Source organism: Acipenser ruthenus, chromosome 10, assembly GCF_902713425.1.
Source record: "Acipenser ruthenus chromosome 10, fAciRut3.2 maternal haplotype, whole genome shotgun sequence".
NCBI lineage: Eukaryota > Metazoa > Chordata > Actinopteri > Acipenseriformes > Acipenseridae > Acipenser > Acipenser ruthenus.
Window position 1 is genome coordinate 51,275,438 of NC_081198.1, and position 21,742 is coordinate 51,297,179.

The following is a 21,742-nucleotide window of genomic DNA, read 5'->3' on the forward strand; positions in this document are numbered from 1 at the left end:
CGAAGATGGTAGAAGGAAGATATGACCACGGAGGAGATCAAAGGAGATCAAAGGAGAGGTTGCTGTCAAGTACACCAAGGCTTTGTACTGTGGGGGAAGGCAGCAGCAGACAGTTTCTGAGGTTCAGGGAAGCTATATTAAGATTCTTAAGTCGAGTTTTTGATCCTACTAGAAGGAGTTCAGATTTGCTAGTGTTCAGCTGAAGAAAATTGGCAGACATCCAGGCCTCGATGTCTTGAATGTATGCCGAGAGCCGGACCATGGCACAAGGGCTTCCAGGGTTGAGTTTTAAGTAGAGGTGGGTGTCGTCAGCATAGAAGTCAAACATGAGGCTGTCTTGGCAGATGAGGTGACCCAAGGGAAGCATGTAGATATTGAAGAGAAGAAGCCCAAGAACAGATCCTTGGGGGACACCACAAGTGACTGGGTTTGCTACACTACTGCATCCAGCATAGAAAACAGACTGAATCCATCCGGATAGGTAAGAGGACATCCAGGAGAGACAGGTTCCAGTGATCCCAGCATACTTCTGAAGACGGTCAAGAAGAATGCCATGATCTATGGTGTCAAAAGTGGCTGTTAGGTCAAGGAGCACAAGCACAGATGGAGCACCAGCATCAGCATTGAGCAGGAGATCATTCAGAATCCAGAGCAGAGCAGTTTCAGTACTGTGATGCGGCCAGAAACCAGACTGTAGAGATTCAAGCCGATTGTTATCTGTGAGATGTTTCATCAGCTGACTGGCTACAGCCCTTTTGAGAGTTTTTGAGAGAAAAGGGAGATTGGAGATGGGACGGAAATTAGATAAATCAGCTGGGTCGAGGGAGGGTTTTTTGAGTACCTGTGTAACTCAGGCAAGCTTAAGGGCAGCAGGAACCGAGCCAGAATCCAGGGACAGGTTGAGAGTGTGCAGAATGGAGGGAGCAAGATCAGAAGCACAGAGACGGACAAGGTTCTATGAAGGGTTCTATCCTGGTTAAATAAATGCATGTGAAATTTGAAGAAAAAAAATGAATTGATTTATTCTAATGTGTCTGGAGTGACTCCCAATAGTGCACTGTTAAACAGCATTTTCTCCTTGGTGAGTATTGTCTGATAATAGATTTAATAAACAGAGAATAAAGTAGAAGCTACTGTACATAATCAGATTGTAAAAAGCAAGTAGTTCCATGACATCACAAAGGATGAGGCCGCAGCCCGAGTGCTCTGTGATGTCACAGACCTCCAAGGTGGCTTTTTACAATCTGAATTATGTACAGTAGCTTGTATTTAATTTTGTATAATACTATTTTACCAGCACTAAAAAAAAAGAAACACACACAAATAAGATTAAACTAAACTTTTGTTTACTAAAAATCACAAATCAAACAAAAAACTACTTTTTTATAATAATGAGTTGCTGTCAGAATTATAATTAGGAACTATAATTCGTAATATTCATAATATTGATTGCAGGCTAGTACTGACGTCAGTAGTAACCTGTAATCAGAGAATTAAGCACAGGATTTTATAGGGAAATATCAGTTACACTGGTATGATTGCAGTTTAATGCCAGCCACTCCCCAGTCTGGATAAACTAAATCCCAGAAGAGTAGCAGAGTCATCTATTATGAAGTCATTATGTTGCAGTTGCATATATGACCAGCCGAGGGCGACAAAGTACAGTATATATAGTGACAGAGTAGGGGAGGAAAAGTAACGTAGTCTTTGTGTAAAATAGGATGCAGGACTACATTCCCCACAATGCACTGGTTTGGAATTAGAGCAGGGAGTGCCTACACCTGGCTCTAAGTTAATGAGGGACACCTGCCTGTAATCTAGCAGGTAGGCATTTAAACAGGTCCAAAGGTATACATGAGCTATGTGTGTCTGTGTGCGAAGCGCATGTTTACAGACCTGGGGGAAAAACAACGGTGTTGGATACGTTTGTTATGTGTGTGACTTGTCTTCTTGATAAGTGTTGTGTATGGACTCGGTAAACCGCTTAACCGTCCGATTATTAGTTAGAACGTTGTCAAAATTTAGCTAGCGCTCCTTGGTGCAGTCAGGGTTTTTGTATAATAAAGAAATATACAGACTCTGCACTGTTTTGAACCTGTCTGTGGTTTCATAACAGGGTGGTGCCTGTATATTTATTTATTTATCAAACAAAAGTCTGACTCCACCAAGGGGCGCCAATATCTGTTACTGTTACCCAGGTCTGTACACAAGCGCTTCCACAGTCCACTCACACAGAGGGAAACTGACAGCTAGGTAGCTCAGTTATACTTCTGGACCTGTTTAAATACTAATTCACTCCCTGCTCTAATTCCAACCCAATGCATTCTGGGGGATGTAGTCTTGTATCCTATTTTACACAAGGACTACATTCCCCATTTCCTCCCCCCTATGTCACTTTGTGTCCTTAACAAAACATACACAACAGCTAGGTTGCTGTATCAAACCCTAAGTCTCCCCTGGTGCTTCTTGACTGGATTTTCAAGCCACAAGCGCCGTCGTGTTCCCTCATTTTAACACTTCATTATACACTGTATATGTAAATCCTTACTTGTGATGACTCTGCTTGTCATCCATCAGAAATCATTTCTCATATGCATGATTACAATTATAGTATTCATTAAATGGCACCTGCATACACAGGCATTTTGTAAACGTGTGTCTTCTACCCCATGAAAAGAAGAAACTTAACGTTAGGGGAAAAAAAAAGCTTCAGTGAATATTTGTTTTTCTCCATCTAGAATAAAATTATTATTATTATTATTATTATTATTATTATTATTATTATTATTATTATTATTATTATTATTATTGTTGTTGTTGTCGTTGTTGTTGTTGTTATTGTTGTTAATAATAATAATAATAATAATAATAATAATAATAATAATAATAATAATAATAATACATTACGAATGTACTGTATTTAATAAAAAGGAAGATCATTATATGAAATGTTTAAAACTATGTGATCAAATGTACAGGACTACCTGGATTTCAATACCTACTTGATTGTCCGGTTTGCGAACAGTCTAGGTTCAAACGATGAGTCCTCGCGCTGAAGATAGGGGGCGCTGTTCCCCAAATGTTCCCATGAGGAACAGATCAGAGGAGGGATTCGGGAGAGTAGGGAGTGCAGAATAGCAAACAGGGCGTGGTTTCTCTGAAGGTGATGAGCACTGCGGGGCAGTCTGATACTTTATCCAACCACTCCCTGCAAGTCCCGTCTCCCTCTCCAATCCATCACTTTCGAGTCATTGTCCGAGACTCAGTCTGGATGAAATAAACGCACAACGGCACTAAATCAACGGGGCAGGCGATCCAGTCCTCATAACTCTCTCCCGAGTCTAGTGTTCTTAATTCAGACATCCTCACCGGGAAATTACGTTTTGTTAGCAGAAGGAAACCAAAAACTGAAACCCAGGGCAAGGCTGAAAGGTAAACGGTCTCCCGGACCATTTTTTGTGTTGATTTCGTTTACTTTTGTCTTGGTTGTTGCACCGGTAGTGGTCATTTTTGTGTTTCATTTGTAATAGTAGTTGGGTATGTTTGTAGTGCTGGACAGAGGATGTGGGTTGCCTTTTGTTTAAATAAACTCTGGCTTGAACAAATTAGCTAGTGAGATGATCAATTCTTTCGCCACAAGATTGTGGAATGATAATGCGATTGATGATGGACTGTTGCTTATGTCCACGATGCACAGTCCGTCAGTGCTATGCGAGTCTGTTTTGGATAACTTGTAAGTGTTTGCTAACATACTTTTCACCAGCTAGGGTTGTAGTTTAAGTCTTTAAAGTGCCCGTGCTGTCGTGAATCATATGCTGAATACATGCGTTTATTTTATTTTTCTTTCAGTGTCGTGCAAAAGAGTGCCAGGAAAATAGTCCAGTTCTGTTGTAGCTGTGCGTTATGTTGTTAATTGTGCAATATTCATGGACTTTGCTCTGGAATTGTACAGAACTACAAAGTTACGTTCAGTCGGTTCTAGTATCGATTGAGGAAGGGAAAAAAGCGTGCGGTTACCTGACACATGGCATGTATAATATTGGTTTTACTTAACTATTTTCGATTTAATGTTGATCCTTTTCGTGGATGCTGGTGATGATAATCCGATTATTGATCGATATATACCACCTGTTCTGCCGCTATACTGTTGTATGTATGTATGTATGTATGTATGTATTTATTTGGTGTTGTATGTAACAGGCTAATGATTGTCCCATTTGATTTAGCGGGGCGATGTGATTGGAAACAGATGTAGGGATAGTACAGTGTCGCGTGAGTACTACAAGCGCGCACTAGCGCCATGCATTGCGGTGTTGGTTTTATGGCTATTACGCCAGTAGGGTTTTAAGTGTTGAAAAGGTGGTAGTGCCAGTAAATTGTGCATGTCAGTTCGTGGAAGGGTGTAGAGAAACGGCTAGGTGGTCGCGATCAAAGGGGTCCCAATGTGTGTACTTGTTTTAATGTGGGTAACTTTGTCCCCTCCCTTGGTGTGTGTCCTCTCTCTCTCTCGCCCGCCCTCTCTGAGAGAGAGAGATTGATTGATCGATATCAGCATATGTGACATGAACGGAAATCTGTGTTTTCCTAACCCCCCGTCACGTTTTAAAATCGTACCATGCTATGTATTTTAAGTGACGTAGCCACGTTAGCTTTAAAGTAGCTAGCACACTGTAATATAACTAATTCCCTGGTGGGTTGTACATCTGGACTAGACTCAAAACTGAATGCAAGAAGGCCTGGTCATTTGTTCATGGGGTTCTTTAACAAGCTATCCTTTAACACAAGGGCTTTTGTATAAACTATCACACATCGACTTCTTTGGAAGAGGCTATTTAACATTGTTCATTGGATAAATGCTTTTTTTGTGGCAGGAATTTTTTTTTTGTGTGATTTAGTACAGTACCATAGCTATATGTATTTTTTGTTGGAGACTGTGACTGCCCATTAGTTCATTTTAACCTTGTGCTCTCTTCAGAGAGTAATGCCACTTGGCAGGTTGCCATAGCAACGGCCTGCAGATTCAAACCAGGGGTTTTATATTTAACCTCTGTGAAAATATTTCTTTGACCTCTTTTTTTCGTTGCTGAATGATTTAGTATTCTTGAAAGGCAGTGGAATGATGCTTCTAGCCAGAGCAAAGTCAGTTATTACCCGTCTTTTTGAAGAGCTAGCAGCAATCTACCATTCCTTCGTTTTGGCATCTCTTAGCGTTACAGCAGTACCACAGCAACTAACAAAATAAAGAAATAATTGCTCAAAGTAAAATATTTCCAACATGAGCGTTTGAGTTAACCACCCGTACGTACCAGTATGTGTAAAGCCGTACAGAGCCCAGCTCCCTTTTAAAGTTTGATCACCTTTCTTACAGAACGGTACTTGATGAGCAGTTCTGGTTGAGTCCACAATTAACAAGCAGCCCTTTCTTACCGTTCAAGTTAGGCTGTATCTAATTACAAGCCTGTCCTGTGATTCAGTAATTGCATGTGACGCTGATGGCGTAGAAAGCTGGGTGTGTGTTTGTTTAGAGAAGCTTGCTCTGGAAATAGATCCACTGCTTCAGTCTGTGTCTTTACCCTGTACTGGCTCTGATGCGTTTTTAAAGGGTCTTGGTAAAATGTGACTGACCTCTTTTAAAGCTGTCCTGCATTAAATCAGTCTCTGGCTGTGCACAGGAATATGTGTCTCTACATGTGGGGTCTGAATCCTTCTTTTCAGATTGTGTAGCCTGCAGAAGTTGAGGTATTGTATTACCTTCAAGGTAAAGAAGGCATTTCCCTTCTATAATATCAGTGAAAGGTAAAACTCAAGGGTGTTCAAGTGCGCGGTCATGATAAGAAGCTTTGATCTCTTTTATAATGAATAACCTTTGCAGTTAAAGCCATACATAATTATGAATCGCTCCATGTTTTTCCACAACAGTGGACTTCAAGCCGGGAGCATATTATAAAGTATTTTATTACTTTAAGCAAAATGCCACTAACTTTAAATGCAATTGTGTAGCCAAATGTTATCCTACAGTTAATGCTCAGTATTTACGGTTGCAGTTGGTGATAAAAAGTTGTTTGTCATGCAGTGTTGTGCAATACATGATTTCAAATAGCTAACACTGACACAAGGATACCGCTTCTTAGACTATTGATATATTCATCTTTTTACTATTGTCATATCTGTCACACTATCAAAAAGGGTTCTCAATTAAGTAGGTATTTTGCATACTGTCTGCAAATCCCCATTAATAAAATTGGTATTGATCCGCCGTCATTGCCACAACACGGACTGACCTACTGAGACCCAGTCATTCTCTTTGCGTTTGGACTTCGGGTTCTTCAGCCCTGTGACTCCCTGAATTTCACATTGACTGAATGTCAAACTGGGGTGTTACTGGGTTTGGTCTTGCTGGTATCATAGCAGCAATGTGTCACTTTCATTCTGGAGTTAGCTTTGCTGTTCAGAGGCAAGAATACAGGCAAGCCTTGAATAGCACATAGTCCTCTCACTAGTAAGGTATTTGTCTGAAGTTACCCAAGCCATTGTGTTTCAGTGGTTTATGTAATCATGTACAGTCTGCTGTAACAAGTGAACACTCCCAATTGCATAGCAGTTTGAGGTGTTAACTTGGATCCTAATTGGTCACACCTGAGCTTAATAACCCTCAGAATAGAGCTCAGCTGTGGAGCCAGCTATGGCTCAGACAGCTTTGCAATGAGTATACTAACTCAGGAGTGGCCAAAGTGGGCTCTTCCACTCCTGGTTTCTGTTCCAACCCTGTTCTAAATTGTTTAATTGAACCAGTGAAACCTCCATCCAGACCCTGAAGAAGATAATGATCTAATCGTACCTGTTAAACCTGGAGAGGAATGGCCCTCCTGGTCTGTGATTGACACCCTGCTGGAACTGTTACACTTATATATTATTTTCTTCTCATGTTTGTTTTGCATTATGAGCTTGTCTTGCAGTTGTAGAGTATAGGTGTGTATAGGAGGCTGGGTGTTTTATATTGGCATGTGGAGAGTCTCTCCATATGTCTTTATGTAGAACAGATCTTTGTTTATACATTTGGACCGCATTGATATGTTACCAAATCAGAATAGCAGGTCTAACAAGCCTTTTTTATAGGAGTTTTGTTCCTGGAAGTGTAGAATAATTTAAAGGTGTGCCTCAGGGTGAAAGCACTTCGGCATCCCACAGCACTGAGTTCACTTCGCATCTGTTAAAGAAACCACATGAGCTGTAAATTCTATGCTGTGGAATGGTGGATCAGTTGGGGTCTGATTCTCTGTAACACAGGAAGTGAATTGAACTTCGTGTTGTGGATAAAGGTGCTTCACCAGGGTCACAGTGAAAATAAAGATCTGCAGCCACAGGGACCTGTGAGAAGTCTGTGAGGTCTCTCATTTGCACAGCAAAGCCACTGTAAATATATAGCTACTTCTCCTGTCTCTGGGTGTCGGGTGCATTAGGCTGTTAACGATGTTGTGTTAAGATGGTTTGATGGCTCAGTTGTTGCATTGGAAATAATCGTTCAGATAAAGCCTTCTCTACCCTTCCCTGGATTTCTCTTGAACCCCTGAATATACCAGCGTCCAACGACTGTAATAGTGTCATGCCTGGGTTACGAGTTGGGCTTGTTTAGGTGTGTGTTTGTGTGTGTGTGTGTTTGGAAAGGCCTGCCTGGAGAGGTAGTTGTTAAGCTTGCTTTCTCAAACTGCTCCTCTAATAAATGTTTTTCAGAAGTTGTGGCGCTGGGTCAGTGTTGCTGTTAGTTTGTTCCTACAGTGACACACTGTGGCGTTTGTTAACATGTAGGATTAGTGGCCCTGGTTTTCTAGCACAGAGCAGGTGTAGCGCAGCACTGTCACAGATTCTGTGCACACTGGAATCCAAGGGCTTGGGTTAATGGAAAGTGTCAGGGAGGTAACCACGGCAACAATGGTTGGCCAGGTGTGCACCTAGCGCTGCCTATCTTACAAGTTGACAGTGGTGCTATTGGGAGTGTCTCTGATCAACACCTACTGTATCGGTGTGATTATCCTTCTGTGAAAATTACATGGACTCCCATTATAGAAACTGTGAAAGGAATTGTATTTATTAAGGTACAGTAATTGTGATTATGGATTGGAGTTGATACTGTTTGTTGTGTTTACTGTAATATACGAGCACTCAAGACCTCAAACAGTCTGCAGGTGTCAGTGGGAATAAAGGGTTATTGTTTCTTTAAATCTCCACCCACCTGAAGAAGAGACTGTTGAGATCTTGAAAGTTAATGTAAATCTACACACAATAAACTCCAAGTAGAGTTTCACTTTTGTAGTTTAAACTAAATGCATACTTTCCTATAGACCACTACACAGAGTACCAGTCATAAAACGTGCATGACATTACATTGTTTAAATGGTTCCTTGTAAATTAGGACTTTTGTATCTGCACTGAGTTAGTGTTAAAATCTGTTATTAAAATGAAAGAGCGTTTAATGCAAACTTCCATTCTGCCTGTAGATTGTAAATCCCTGCTGTTGAAATCTTAGCTGAGCCAGTAGCAGGTCTCTGGATTACCTGGGGAGTTGGATAGAGTCAGACATGTGTAATCAGTGTTAAATATTAACTTGTTTGTGCAGAGCCAGGAAATACAAATCCAGAATTCATCATCGGCGCTTGCCTTCACTGTTTTCTGTTAAGTCCCTCCTAGCACTGTATAAAACTGTATTTGTGCACACGGTTTCTAGAAATGCAAACTGTGTGCCACTGATCCCTTTCTGGGAACTTCACTGAACTGTACCGTCTAAAAAAAAAAAAAACCTGCGAATGGAAACCGAGTAAAGAGAGTTGAGATAGGAAGCATTGTGTATACATTAATTTATAAATATGCAATATAGTTTAAAAAATAGATGGGCTTTTCCAGTCCATTATATTCCATTGCAAGACTGTGTTCCGAAAAGGTCTTTTATTCAGACAGTGTTCAGTTGAGTCAGTTAAAACAAGGTAAGCACAAGTTAAAACAAAGCCCTGCAATGGATGAGTCAGGTTGACAGCAACACGTGAGATCATTCAGAAATACTGCCCTATGGCGAGGGGACGACAAGCATTTCTTCAGTTCCAAATCCTAACACTGTTTCTGTCACTCCCTCTCAAATTCAAAATTTGTTTTTTTTCATCTTGATTTGTTCTTCATGTGTTAATGTTCAGTTTTGAGTGTGTCTTTGCCAGTAAAAGATCAGTACAGTATACAGTTTAGAAAGAGGTGGCCAAATGGTGTCATGCCTGGGGCTAAAATGCAGTCATCCTCGTGGGGGGGGGGGGGGGGGGATTCGTTTACAGTGGGGAAGACTTTGTAAAACATATGCCGTAAAAGATTGGGCTCCAGGAGCCAATATTAACAGCACCGGGGATGCTGGGCTAGGGGGGAGGGGGAGGGGGAGGGTGGTGAACTGAGCAGATGTCCCTGATGGGGAACAATGCAGATTTTGAAAAGACCCAGAGTAAAAGATAAAGAGCATTCCCATTTCTCGGAATGATCGGCAATGCTTTTGATCTCAGAGAACCTGATGGAATCCTGCTCTCCTCCTGTGACAGGTTTATGGGGTAAGGTTTTCTTCACAGGCACCCCTTTTGAACATAAACTTGGATTTGACTCTCCCTCGAGTACACCTGAGCGTTCCGGTTTGGGATTGCAGATACAAGCCTGCTAACCAGCCTTGCTTTGGTGGGCAGGGTACCAGAAGAACAGAACAGGGTAACAGAAGAACATTGAAGAGCAGTACATTCTACTCTGCCTGACTCTTGGGTGTAGCACTCTGTAGCCAAAAAAGCTTCATATACATCCTGGTTACATACAGACTCAGCTCCACTCTTGCTGTGTGCTCAGGAATGTGAGAATCAGGGTTTTTTTTTTTTTTTTTTGGCAAATCCCCACAATGAGAAATTAGCAAGCGTCTCTGTGTGCTACAGTATGTGCCTGCTGACCTCAGTCTGAATGCAAACCACAGTGACGTCATTGAGACGTGAGTCATGCTTGAAATGATGTAGCTATGTCCACTTTCACCTGCTTCGAACCACCCCGTGAGTAAGGATTACCTGTCAAGCCGGTGTGAAATCAGCGGAGACACGGCACTCCTATCGCTGAATATATGCGACTGCAGTGAAGGTAATCTATTTGTCCTGGGTTTAAAAGCCAACTGAATACCATCAACATACCTCGCATTAAAACAAAAGCAACAGCAATTTTAAACATTAAGCAGGCACCCTAAAACATCTAACAATATTCTAATAAATCACCCATTGGGCTCTCCCTGATGCCTGCCTGTACTTTAAAATGTGCTACAAAATGAGCTCTGCATTGTACTCCTGCATTACTACAGTATACACACAAGTGATCATATTTGTGACAGGTCAAGAAAACGTTTAGACTCTAAACTAATAAATGCCTGCTCGGTGATATTTCATTCTGGATTATGTCTACATGGTGGGGTTACAGGGGAGAGGTCTCGGAGTTTAGATCTTGGACTCACCTCACTTACTCCTAATTAAACTGTTTGATTTAACCCATCGAGTGCCTCTGTCCCAACCAGCTGTAAAATCTGATACTCACTGGGAGGAAGGGGGGGGAAAGATGCGCGACTTCTTATTGCAAGATTACCTCTTGGTTTATTTCAATTATTTAAGCACGGTTTAAATCTATTCAACATAACTTGAGCAGCAGGAATTGTAAGAATCTGGTTTCTAATAAAATAAATTACATTATTGAGTTAACAAGTTTGGAACTTTAATACAAAGCAATGCAAAGCTTTTACAATGATTGTCTAAGCATCTGTGTCATTGTTTTTAAATACTAGCAAGTTGCTTAAAGTTGTATAACTTTTTTTTAGCAAGATAGGAAGGGATACAGTAGATCCCATTGATCACACTGTAGTATAGCATGCAGCATTAATGACTACATTTGATTATTTTCAGCTGCATCTGATTGTAATATAGATAGGGAAACTGACGTGCCAGTGTTTGACCAAAACCACACAGCCTACGGTCTGGCACATTCACCTGACTCTAACCCCTTAAGAGACATGAGGAATTGAGTGGTTCTTCTTAAAATACATTTCAGAGTGACTCAAGGAAACTGACATTTTTGATGACTAGATCCAACCTTTCAGTACATTTTAAACTCTGTTTTGTGCATCTCATTGCACAAATAAGAAAGTCAGCATACATTTTAGGTGTGGGACACATACTATATATCCCTTGTACTTTAAATGGTTAAAGGTGAATAGTCTATTTATTAGTTTATTTTATTAAGTAACAAAAATGCTTTGCTTGGTGCAGCAGTTCACATTTGCAAGCTAACACCCATTTATTTCACCAACAGTAGTTCTTGGGCTTTTTAACTTTGTTCCCTGTATTTCATTGTGAAGTTTGAGGAGTGAATTAGGCATTCAATTTATTTAAAAATAAGTCTCTAGTCGTCCACCCAGAACACCAAAATGTAGTGAAATATATATGTAGCTTATGAGCTCCGCATCATGTAGAACCAGAACTCGCTTGACAATAACAGACATTCACATAGCATGTCAGAAATATAAAACAAGATTTTATTTAAGAATAAAAAGGGTGCGCACCTAATCTATTGCAGAAAGGAAAGGCGATTGGTTAGAGATATGCGTGAATAGTATACAGTTCATTGATTTCTTAGTCAAACGATTACAATGACCACAACATTATTAGCATACATGGTTAATATACAGATATGGCTGATCACACAGTGTCTGCTTTGCATTAGTATTTTCAATACTCGTTTCTCATTGCAATCGATCATATTTCATATCAAAATGCACGAGAATTAATTCAATTTCCCATTCAGAATGGAATACAACATTCCAATAACTAATTTATCAAATTAGTTTTACTGTGTTAATTTAGTTTAAATGTGATCTACCAAACTAAACGATGTTATCAATCTCAGTTGATTCTATATTCAAATTAACTCAGAAATGGCGCAATGATCAAATTCTCTGCATTTGAGGCAACTCATTTGAGTTACACATTTAACAAACAAAATACATTTCTTGCACACTCTAAAACAGGAAGTTTTATTCTATTCCTTGAACAACTTATCCAATAACTTGACAGCATTTGCTACAGTTAATTTCTCAAGTCATAACATGTTTTAATATTTGATTTGTTGAATACTTATCAATTTTCAACAAAGGATTCCATCGCCTTAGCAGCTTCTCCCATCTCTCTCTGGGTCTGACGTTCCACAGAAGGAAAAGAAGACGGTACTTTGCTTGTTGTAGGCATTGTATTGCGTCGGCTCGCAACAAGATAATATTTATTTTCAGAGGGGGGTGGGTCCTGATCTCCAACAGTCCTGAAACATTGTCTTTGGCTTGCCGAAAGGTTTCCAACTGGAATGGGTTCCATTGATCAGACGTGCTCCCATTTTACAGAATGTGTCCGGGTTATTCCACCGCAAACACGTGGGTCTTGGGTGTTTCACTGATATTTCACTGAAACAACACAAGTCCTCTTGGTTACGTACCCTTCTGATTACCTGGATTATCTCAGCGCAAGTGCACTTAGTTATTTAAGTTCATTTAAACAACCTTGGTTAGAATGATGGCACGGGATGCAGGTCTCACAATCGGAGCGGCTGTTGGTTTCTGTTCAGTTGCTTTCTGTGTGAGTTGGTTCCAAGCAGTTTGCGACAGGGCCCGTCGTGTCTTGCAATCGTCCCGTTTCCTGGTTAGAGTTTACCGTGCAGAGCCCAGAGCAGAACCCCCTTTAGAGCTGGTCAGCCTTGGGATTTTAGCCATTTTTGTATCTGATTTTGTTCCCACTTCAGAGCAGATTTCAGAACTAATTTCACCTTCAGCGCATAACTTTTACAGTCAGCTTCCTTGTTCAGACCTTGGTCCAGTCTTTTTGAATTAAACCTTGACCCATTTTGATTGGATTGTTGAATTCATGGGTGGTGTTTAACGTGCTTAAGCACTGGTCAGCTGGCCTCTGGCCACTCCTTGGCCTTGCCCATAGCTTGTGATTGACAGGAAAAGAGAGAACTGCTTCATGTCAAATGCCCAGAATTGCATGTTTGAAGAGATCTCAGTTTGTGATTACGCAAAGGAATGTTTACAACTCAGCTTCACAAAGCTGCATTTGTCTACTTTAATCAAGGGATGGGGGGGGGGGGGAATAGAAAAAACATTAACTTGCAAACTTTCTCAAACAAATTTAAACAGTGAATATATCATCCAGCAATAACCTGATTTGACTGCACTGTCCGCTACAGGGGTCAAAGTCAAATTCTGTGGTCTTGGCTCTGTTCCTGATTTTATATAATAACTTCTTCTTGTGGTTTTTATTATTATTATTATGGTAATATAATGGTACTCCGCGGCTCTGCAGTGCTCGGTTTGAGCCCCTCGTTAGTGGTGAAGCTGACGCAGTGTCTCTATGGTTTCTAATTTCTGCTGCTAGGATTTCCAGCCTCTCTCTTCGTGATACTTGTCTAAATCTACAGGTTAGTGGGCTTAATGATTGTTAAAGAGGACCATTTTGAGTAAACCTATATAACCATGGGAAAAGCATAGGAAACTTACAAAAGTTGGGGTGGGTGGTGCCATGCTACTGTGTGATTTTTTTCATCCAGAACTCTGCTGCTCGCCTGGTGTTCTCTCTACCTCGCTTCGCCCACGCTACTCCACTACTCCGCTCGCTCCACTGGCTCCCGATCACCGCTCGCATCCAGTTCAAGACTCTTGTACTAGCCTACAGATGCCTTGATCAGACTGCACCCAGCTACCTCCAGACCCTCATCTCTCCCTACACCCCCACTCGACCTCTCCGCTCCGCCTGCACTAGAAGACTGGTTCTACCTCCGCTACGCTCCCCTGCCTCCCGAGCCTCCCGAACCTTGCTCCACAGTGGTGGAACGACCTTCCTACAGATGTCAGGACTGCCCAGTCCCTGACCACATTCCGGCGCCTCCTTAAGACTCACCTCTTCAAACAGCACCTGTAGAACTCCTCTGTTGTATCCTGGGACACTATCACCCTTCATTTAAATATGCTTTATTTTGCTCTTATCTGCCCCCTATTTTACTGCATTTAATCCTGTACCTCAGAATATTGTAATCTGCCAAGTGTTTAATCTGTAGTATTTTGTACTTAATCATATCCTGATGTAACTATCACTATTTAATCATATCCTGATGTAACTTTCACTATTATCTGCTGTATTATTGAATTGTGGTTTGTCACACTTGAGAATTATTGTATTTCTTGTTCTTATTGTATGACTTATATTGTAACACTTGAATGTATTTGTGTTTGCTTGCGATTGTAAGTCGCCCTGGATAAGGGCGTCTGCTAATAAATAAATAATAATAATTTGCTTCACTCTTTATACCCCACATTCTTTGTGTTAAGGCCCCACTTCATCAAGGAAACTAGGTGTCCATACTAGAACTAAACGCTCAGATGTCAGACATAATCATTTTCGTCTGTTTTCCAGTAGCAGTTTAAGGCTCATTTTATAATATAATCCGTATTTACTCAATGGAATAGTCTCCTTTAGGGTTACTTAAAGCTGCTTCGGTTAAGACTGTTGTTCTAGCACTGACTCTAACGCCAGCATTGGAAAGCTGTCTGTCACAACAATGACTAGTTTCTGCGACATTGATCAAGTCTGCCAGCGGCATAAAGTACTGTAGTACTGCTTACCATTACAAAACAAATAGCACGAATGTCAATACAGTACTGTATGTGCCAGTGGCTTAGAATATATAGTTCATTCAACAAACAAATACATAATGCTATACAAATATTATTTTTGTCGCTTGGGCTGTATTCAGTATAATGTGCAAATATACCAGGTATGTTACCAGGTATGTTATGTCCTGTCTCCGAACTCCTATTGCAATGGCACACTGTTTTCCCAGGTCTCTGTGGTTTGTAAAATACAGTAAATAAAAACAAGGGCTGCATTGCAAACTCCTGTGGTTGCTGTGCAAATCCATAGCAGCAGTTGCTACAGTACAGAAGAGTAGCAATGTTTGTCGACGTGCATTGATGGAGCTATTACCTGATCCTGCTTTCTTGGTCCATGCAGGGCACACATTTATGAAACACATAAACCAGGTGTTTTAATTTCATAAATTAAATCCAGGATTATTGTCTTCTGATACAATACAATGGCATGATGTTCCCATAGCAAGCGCCAGTAAGTTGCAGAACAAACAAAGTACCGCACTGACATGCAAACAATAGGTAGTGATGTATGCAAAGCATTTCGGTAATCAGCCCACACTAAACCAGATTAGGCAACAGCAATTGATAGTGATCGCATCTGTGAGGCCATAGAGATGAGTATGTACAGTATGTAGAGTGCTTCATCAAGACTGCCTTTTATCTTGGAGTTGCAACATTTTCTAGCAGGGCTGGCTCTAATGGACACATACTTGATCTGGTTTCTTATCATATACTCCCCTTCATCTGAACTCCCACTAATGTAAGATTTCTTTCCAAGTCCTTGGTGTGGTTCGGATGAAATCTGTGAATACAGTAAGGTTCTGTAAGATGAATAAGTTATTAATACACTATGTGCTGTCCAAAATATACCCCAAAGGCAAAAAATTTAAGCTCATGGCAACATCATGACCAAAATCAACTGTATGCAGTTTCTTCTTCTAAAAAATTAAGTTTGACATTTATGCAGACAGACAGATGTCTCAACATACCTCCCCTTCTGTTACTCAATAGCCCTCACATTTTTGAAGTTTCGTCACAATTGGATTTGCATTATGTAAGACGTGTGAAATGCATGCATGCATACAGACAGATAGGTTGCATTCATACACCCCCAGATTCTGATGGCATGTAGTAAAAAATGTCCTCGGCAAGTTTCACCACAATTAGGCAATCGTGTTTTTGGATATATGTAAATCTCTGGCATATGTACAGTGCCTAAGGCTGCCTCCACTACTGTACAGTGTTTGCATCCCAGGCAGGAGGTAATGAGCGAGCTTCTTGCTAATGAGTGGCTTCTCACTATTGCTTTCCCATCACAGCTTAGAGGCCTGGCTTAGAAACCAGCGTGAAGGCAAGAGCTGACCATTACAGTGACCGCTGTAGTCGTGGATTAGTGTCCAGGGATGCTAGCGGCAGCATTCTGTTGCTTTGTTTTATATTTTAGTTTTTCTTGTACTGTATTAGAATGGAGTAAATATCTAAGTCCAATGGACAGGAGCTGAAGCAAATAGCTTCATCAGTATCATGCTAAAGGCATGAGTTAAGTTTAGTCCAGAGGATCTATGCTAGTTGCTTGGTTTTCTGTGCTAGTTGCTTGGTTTTGGTTCTGACCCAAGTTTTTCTTTTAATGAATTGACCATGTTTTTATTGTTGTTTGTTTCAGGAGATATGTCCAAGATGGAGGTGAAAACGTCACTTCTTGACAATATGATTGGGCTGGGGGACATGGTGTTACTGGAGCCCCTCACTGAAGAATCTTTCATAGCGAACCTGAGAAAACGATTCGACCACAACGAGATATACGTGAGTTACACTTTTGCATTTGAAATATTTGCATGGATAAGGCTATGATTTTGGCACGGTAATTTTTGGTACATTTCACCGCCGAGGTGCGGCAAAAAAACAAGAATTCACAGAAAGGTCTCCAAATAATGTAGTTTTAGCTTCATAAACATACACAAGAGCTTTTAAATAGTACACCAAAACCAGTACTATAAAGACTATTGCTTTTGACTACTGACAAGTTTAAATGTTACTTTTAGAGTACAAAACTTACAGTACGTACTTCAGACCGACATAATTTCTGGTCAGAGTCGAGGGTCTGTGACCCTGTATGAAAAGTCGGAGTTATGTCCTCTACAGTCTTGTGAGGTGCATCTTTTTGGAAAGGCGTACAGCCTTAACAGATTGTCAAACCTTTCACCTGTCATTCTAAAATACCTAAAATATCTCTCACTGTCGCGTACCCACATCTCTAAATAATATTTGGTTGAGAGGAGAGATGTACCAATGGCTTCTTCTTAAATGTAAATGTATTCAATTATGCAAATACAGTTTGTATTTAAAGTATTGAATTTATATGAACAACAGCTGCGACCACTTTGCAGAGTCGACCCATACAGCAAATAGTGAAGCTGCACAGCTTTCAGCTGTCTACGCCTGACATATCGCTTCATCTTTTCCGATGCATTTGTTCTTCTGTCTTTACAGAAAACAGGTCACTCACAATTTTTTTTTTTTGCAGTTTAGCTGTCACCGATTTACTTGCTCGCTCAGCTATCTCATTCGCTGACCTCTAGCTACACGTAAATGCTGCGTGAAACGACCAAACAATTTACAGATCCTCGCAGATTTGTATTTTCAGTGCATGACGTACTGCACTTTGTTTAAGGAAATAAAGAAGCGCCGAATCGTAATGTGATTTTACATCCATTTCCAAGATTTTATTTATTTATTTTTCAAATTCACGATTTACATGACTTCCATGACAAAATCATAGCCTTAGGCAGGGTTCCTGTAAATTAAGCTATATATATATATATATATATATATATATATATATATATATATATATATATATATATATATATATATATATATATATATAAAAATAAAATAATATAAAGCATTAGTAAGCAATCTGCTGTACTCGGACACTGCCATTGTGAATGCTAAAGGGGATCCCTCCTCTCATTATAGGATCATATTTACCAAATATGTTGCCAAACATAGAACTGTTTACTTAATGTGTGTAAAACAAAAAAGGGAGTTGTCTTTGTCAGGGTTGCTAATAACTCATATATACTGTGTATATATGTATGTGTGTGTGTGTGTGTGTGTGTGTATTATATGGTGGCAAAGCTGTCTGCTCGGGCTCGATGCACCCTTTAAAACACACTGACCCAGACACAGAAATTGGATTTAAGTTTCAGCGTGGATGCGCACTTCTTATTAAACAACAAAACAAAACCTAACTCCCCACGAAGTACTAACTAAACTAAGTTTTCTCGCTAAAGGGTTGGGACGGCTAAGCCGTTTTCCCAACAAAACCGCTCTTTTATTTGACCCAGGCTGGGCAAAAGCCTTCACTGGTTTTCTTCTTTAGCAAGTACACAGCACACTCTCTTACCAGCTCCCTGGTGATCCCCTAATAGAGCTTCCAGCAATTGTCCCTGCCAACCACCACCAAAACACCCCCGCGATTTGGGCAATGATGTTCTGTTGAATATTCCATTTTATTTACCTGATTTCCTTGAAACTAAAATGGAGGTAGAGGCACTGAGGGAGGCATACAGACCTGTTTGCTGCCATACAGAAGTTCAGTGGCTGATATGATAAGCACATCATCTTGCCTGTTGAAAAGAGACACATCCTCCTTCCCTAAAGGTTTTGTCACCAACAGGCAACTCTTACAGGGGGAGAAATAGCAAGTCAAAAAGATGCTTACTTTTATCTGGCTGTGAAAGAGGAGGCTTTATGTGAAAAGTTTTTTAGAAGAAAACCTTGATTTTGTGATACAAAATATAGTAATAATAAATAAATAACAGCCCAAAGTGGTCTGGGATGCCAAGTGGCAAGGCATTCCTTGTTACACAATTCACATTCTCTCTGACTAGACAGAGGCATCAGAACAATTAGGGAAATGAATACAGAGGCGTGATATCTTTTCAAAAACGGTACTTGTTTAACATTGATTACAAAGATGGATTGACATGTTAATTGGCACGTACATCCGGGCTATTCCGTGTCATGCACAAAATGTGTTGATTGACTCGACATTTATAGGCATCCTTGAAAAATTGGTTTGTAACAAGGAGAGATCAGACCAGTCTTGTTTTCTGAGATCAACCAACAAATTATTATTTTTTTGTTTAGTTAACGGTATCCAGATGTTTTTATCAAACAATCAGATTTATTACTTTAAGCAATTTAAAGAAAACACTGTGTAACAATTTTTTTTTTTTTTTTGGTTCCTGGGTAGTAAGTGTTATTTCCTAATTGCTTATGCCTCAAAAGTATAGAAAATGGCTATTATTCCCCACAAACTTTGCTTTTGTGACCAGGACAGTGATATTTTGAAATTGATTGGACACTCCTTCCCTGGGTTAGATCCAAATGGAACCCTTGCTAGCAGTAAATCAGCAAGGAACTCTGGGAGTCTTTCCACTGGTGCCATCAGGTCACATGGGTAACCAAGTTTGAAAAGAAGCTATTCAGCCAATATCTGGGAACTAATGATGCAAGTCCTGCTGCAGTGTTTGTTTTGATAAAGCTTGGGACTGGCCATTGAATCCTGGCAGCTTGCAAACATGTGCTGAAAATGCAGACTGAAGCAGATATGGGTTTGCTTGAAATGATCTGAATGGGGAGCAGGATGTTGTGACGGACAGGGAATTATCAACATGATGGAGCCTCTGCTGCTGGGGGACCACAGGCTGGTACAGTACAGGTGCTCATCAGAGATACCAGCAGAACAGAAGTTTTGACTACCGGCATGTTAACAATGCTCCCATTTACTCCACGGTTTCCTCATTTGGTTTCTTTGGCCCCCTCCTCACTCTTGTTTCATGGCTGAGTGGGGTTTCCAATCCCCTGGTTCCTTGTCCGTATTTTCAACAACAGTCCTTTCTTATTGCCACTGCAACCGATTGACATATGCTATTAAGCAGATGGTAGTACTTATAAAAACATAGTTAAGTTTTTTATAAATGCGGTAATCTCATCTCAAATGCTTGGACATTATGCGAAGTCTGAAAAGCACCTCTCTCTCTCTCTCTCTCTCTCTCTCTCTCTCTCTCTCTCTCTCTCTCTCTCGGAAACGCTTCCAGTAGTTTGAGAATATTGGGAGGCTATAACTGTGGATTCCAATATCTATCAGTCCCAAAGCTGAGCTCCGATCACATGATTCCCACAGAAGTCCCCCTGAATTGTTGACATTATTAACCCAGGATAGAGGGTAGGAGACACTTTACACAGAGAGGTGTTGGTATGGAATGGGTTACGAAGCCATTTACTTACAGTTGCTGGCCTCCTCCTAGTTCATCATTTTTCTTGTGTTTGAATGTGTTTAAGTGAACCCTAACTAATCTGTCCTCCTCTTTGTCACCACAGACCTACATTGGCAGTGTGGTGATATCCATCAACCCCTATAGATCTCTGCCCATCTACACTCCCGATAAGGTGGAGGAGTACCGCAACAGGAACTTCTATGAGCTCAGCCCTCACATGTAAGTGCCAAACACCTTGCACTACTCTTCTGTTTTGTGTGTTTCTTATTATTTTGGAGGGGTTCAGCATTCACAGCTGAATCATTTTGGGAAAGACTTCTGTCCAAAACATATGCAATAGCAATAAAAAAGAACCCGAACTGGCCCACAAGATAATGTGTGCAAAGCATGACGAATGATCATGATAATTACATCATGATTTTTTTTACCAGTAGATAATTGGCCAGTGCGATCCGAGACAATGGAAACAGTCTGAGCTCCAGGCTTCACTAGGGTTCTGTGCTTCGCCTTGGAGCTCGGAGTGTAGTTTCTGAGGAGTGATCATGAGAACCACTCTCGGTGACAGATTTGTCCAGCTGTTTGTTTTGGTGCTCTCTTTATAAAGAGGATGTTGACGTTTTTCCTCTATTGTGTTCCTTTATTGGGCCGTCGATCCTGGGTCCTGCTCTCGCAGGGAGCCAGCCCCGACGTCACCGTCCAAGCATGCTATTCTCCTCTTAAACCCTGGGATGCTGTCAGTCTCTTTAAAAGCAAGCGGTCAATTCTCTGAGCTTTCCGTTGAACTGCAGCAGCTGCTGTTCTCATTATTATAACAGGGACTTGGAGGGGTGGATTTTTATGTGAGAGTTGAGGGTGGGGGAGCTTCAGCAGTTTGTGATGCAAGTCAACAAGGCATCTGTGCAACCACATTCAGTCAATGGAACTGAACCTGATTTTACTTCATTGATATGCTGGATATATGAAGTGCTTGTATAGTAATGTACAGCATGAGCTGTCTTTCTTCTGATGTGTGTTGGTAAAAAAAAGATCTGCATACAAGCACACCTATTTCCAAAGATGCATGAAGACATTTTTTGTTGTTGACAAAACCCTATTGCAATGTTTACCGATGGCACAACAGTATTTGTGACCTATTGCTCGGAATAGGCTATTTAAAAACCTGTTTTTGTTGCAGTTTATTACCCCTGTGTTGCCAAGGAAGCTTGCTCTAATAGCTGCCATTTAGTGGTTCCACCTGCCAGGAATAGTGTACAGCTTACAGGAGTTATGTGTTTAACAATGAAGCAATTAAACCTTTCAGTTATGAACTGTTGAATTTGAGTCAAATGTAAGCATTCATTTTGCCTGGTATTTGTTTAATTATTTGTAAGCATATACTTGTATCCATACTTGGCATACATTTTAAACTTAATAGATATGTCATGATTGTGTATGTCTGTTAACCGTGGACCGTCCCCAACAAACTTATCAGAACTGGAGCAAGTTTCCCGTGAAGAATGTGCAAAGATTTCACCATCCTACTGTGCAAAGCTAGCAGAGACCTATCCAAAAAGACTCATAGCAGTAATTGCTGCAAAAGGTGCTTCTACCAAGTACTGACTTAAGGGGTTGAATACTTATGCAACCAGTAAATTTTATTTTGTACATTTTCTTTGCATGTTTTGCTGGCATTTAACCCCCTCCTCATATAACAGTGTTCAGTTTATCCACTACAGCTTTG

General features: G+C 40.6%; 1 protein-coding gene across 5 annotated transcripts in view; it reads left to right on the forward strand.

Moving 5' to 3' along the window:
* The first annotated feature begins 3,141 nt into the window (after positions 1 to 3,141).
* LOC117405716 (unconventional myosin-Ib) overlaps positions 3,142 to 21,742 on the forward strand; it is a 67,556-nt gene continuing 48,955 nt past the window's right edge. For 3 of the 5 annotated variants that reach the window (XM_059032561.1, XM_059032563.1, XM_059032562.1), the window contains exons 1-3: positions 3,142 to 3,432; positions 16,398 to 16,537; positions 20,126 to 20,241. In XM_059032561.1, the coding sequence (XP_058888544.1) occupies positions 16,403 to 16,537; positions 20,126 to 20,241 (251 nt within the window). In that variant the 5' untranslated portion in view covers positions 3,142 to 3,432; positions 16,398 to 16,402. The remainder of the gene's footprint in view (positions 3,433 to 16,397; positions 16,538 to 20,125; positions 20,242 to 21,742) is intronic. The other 2 variants (XM_059032564.1, XM_059032565.1) reach the window with 1 other exon arrangement.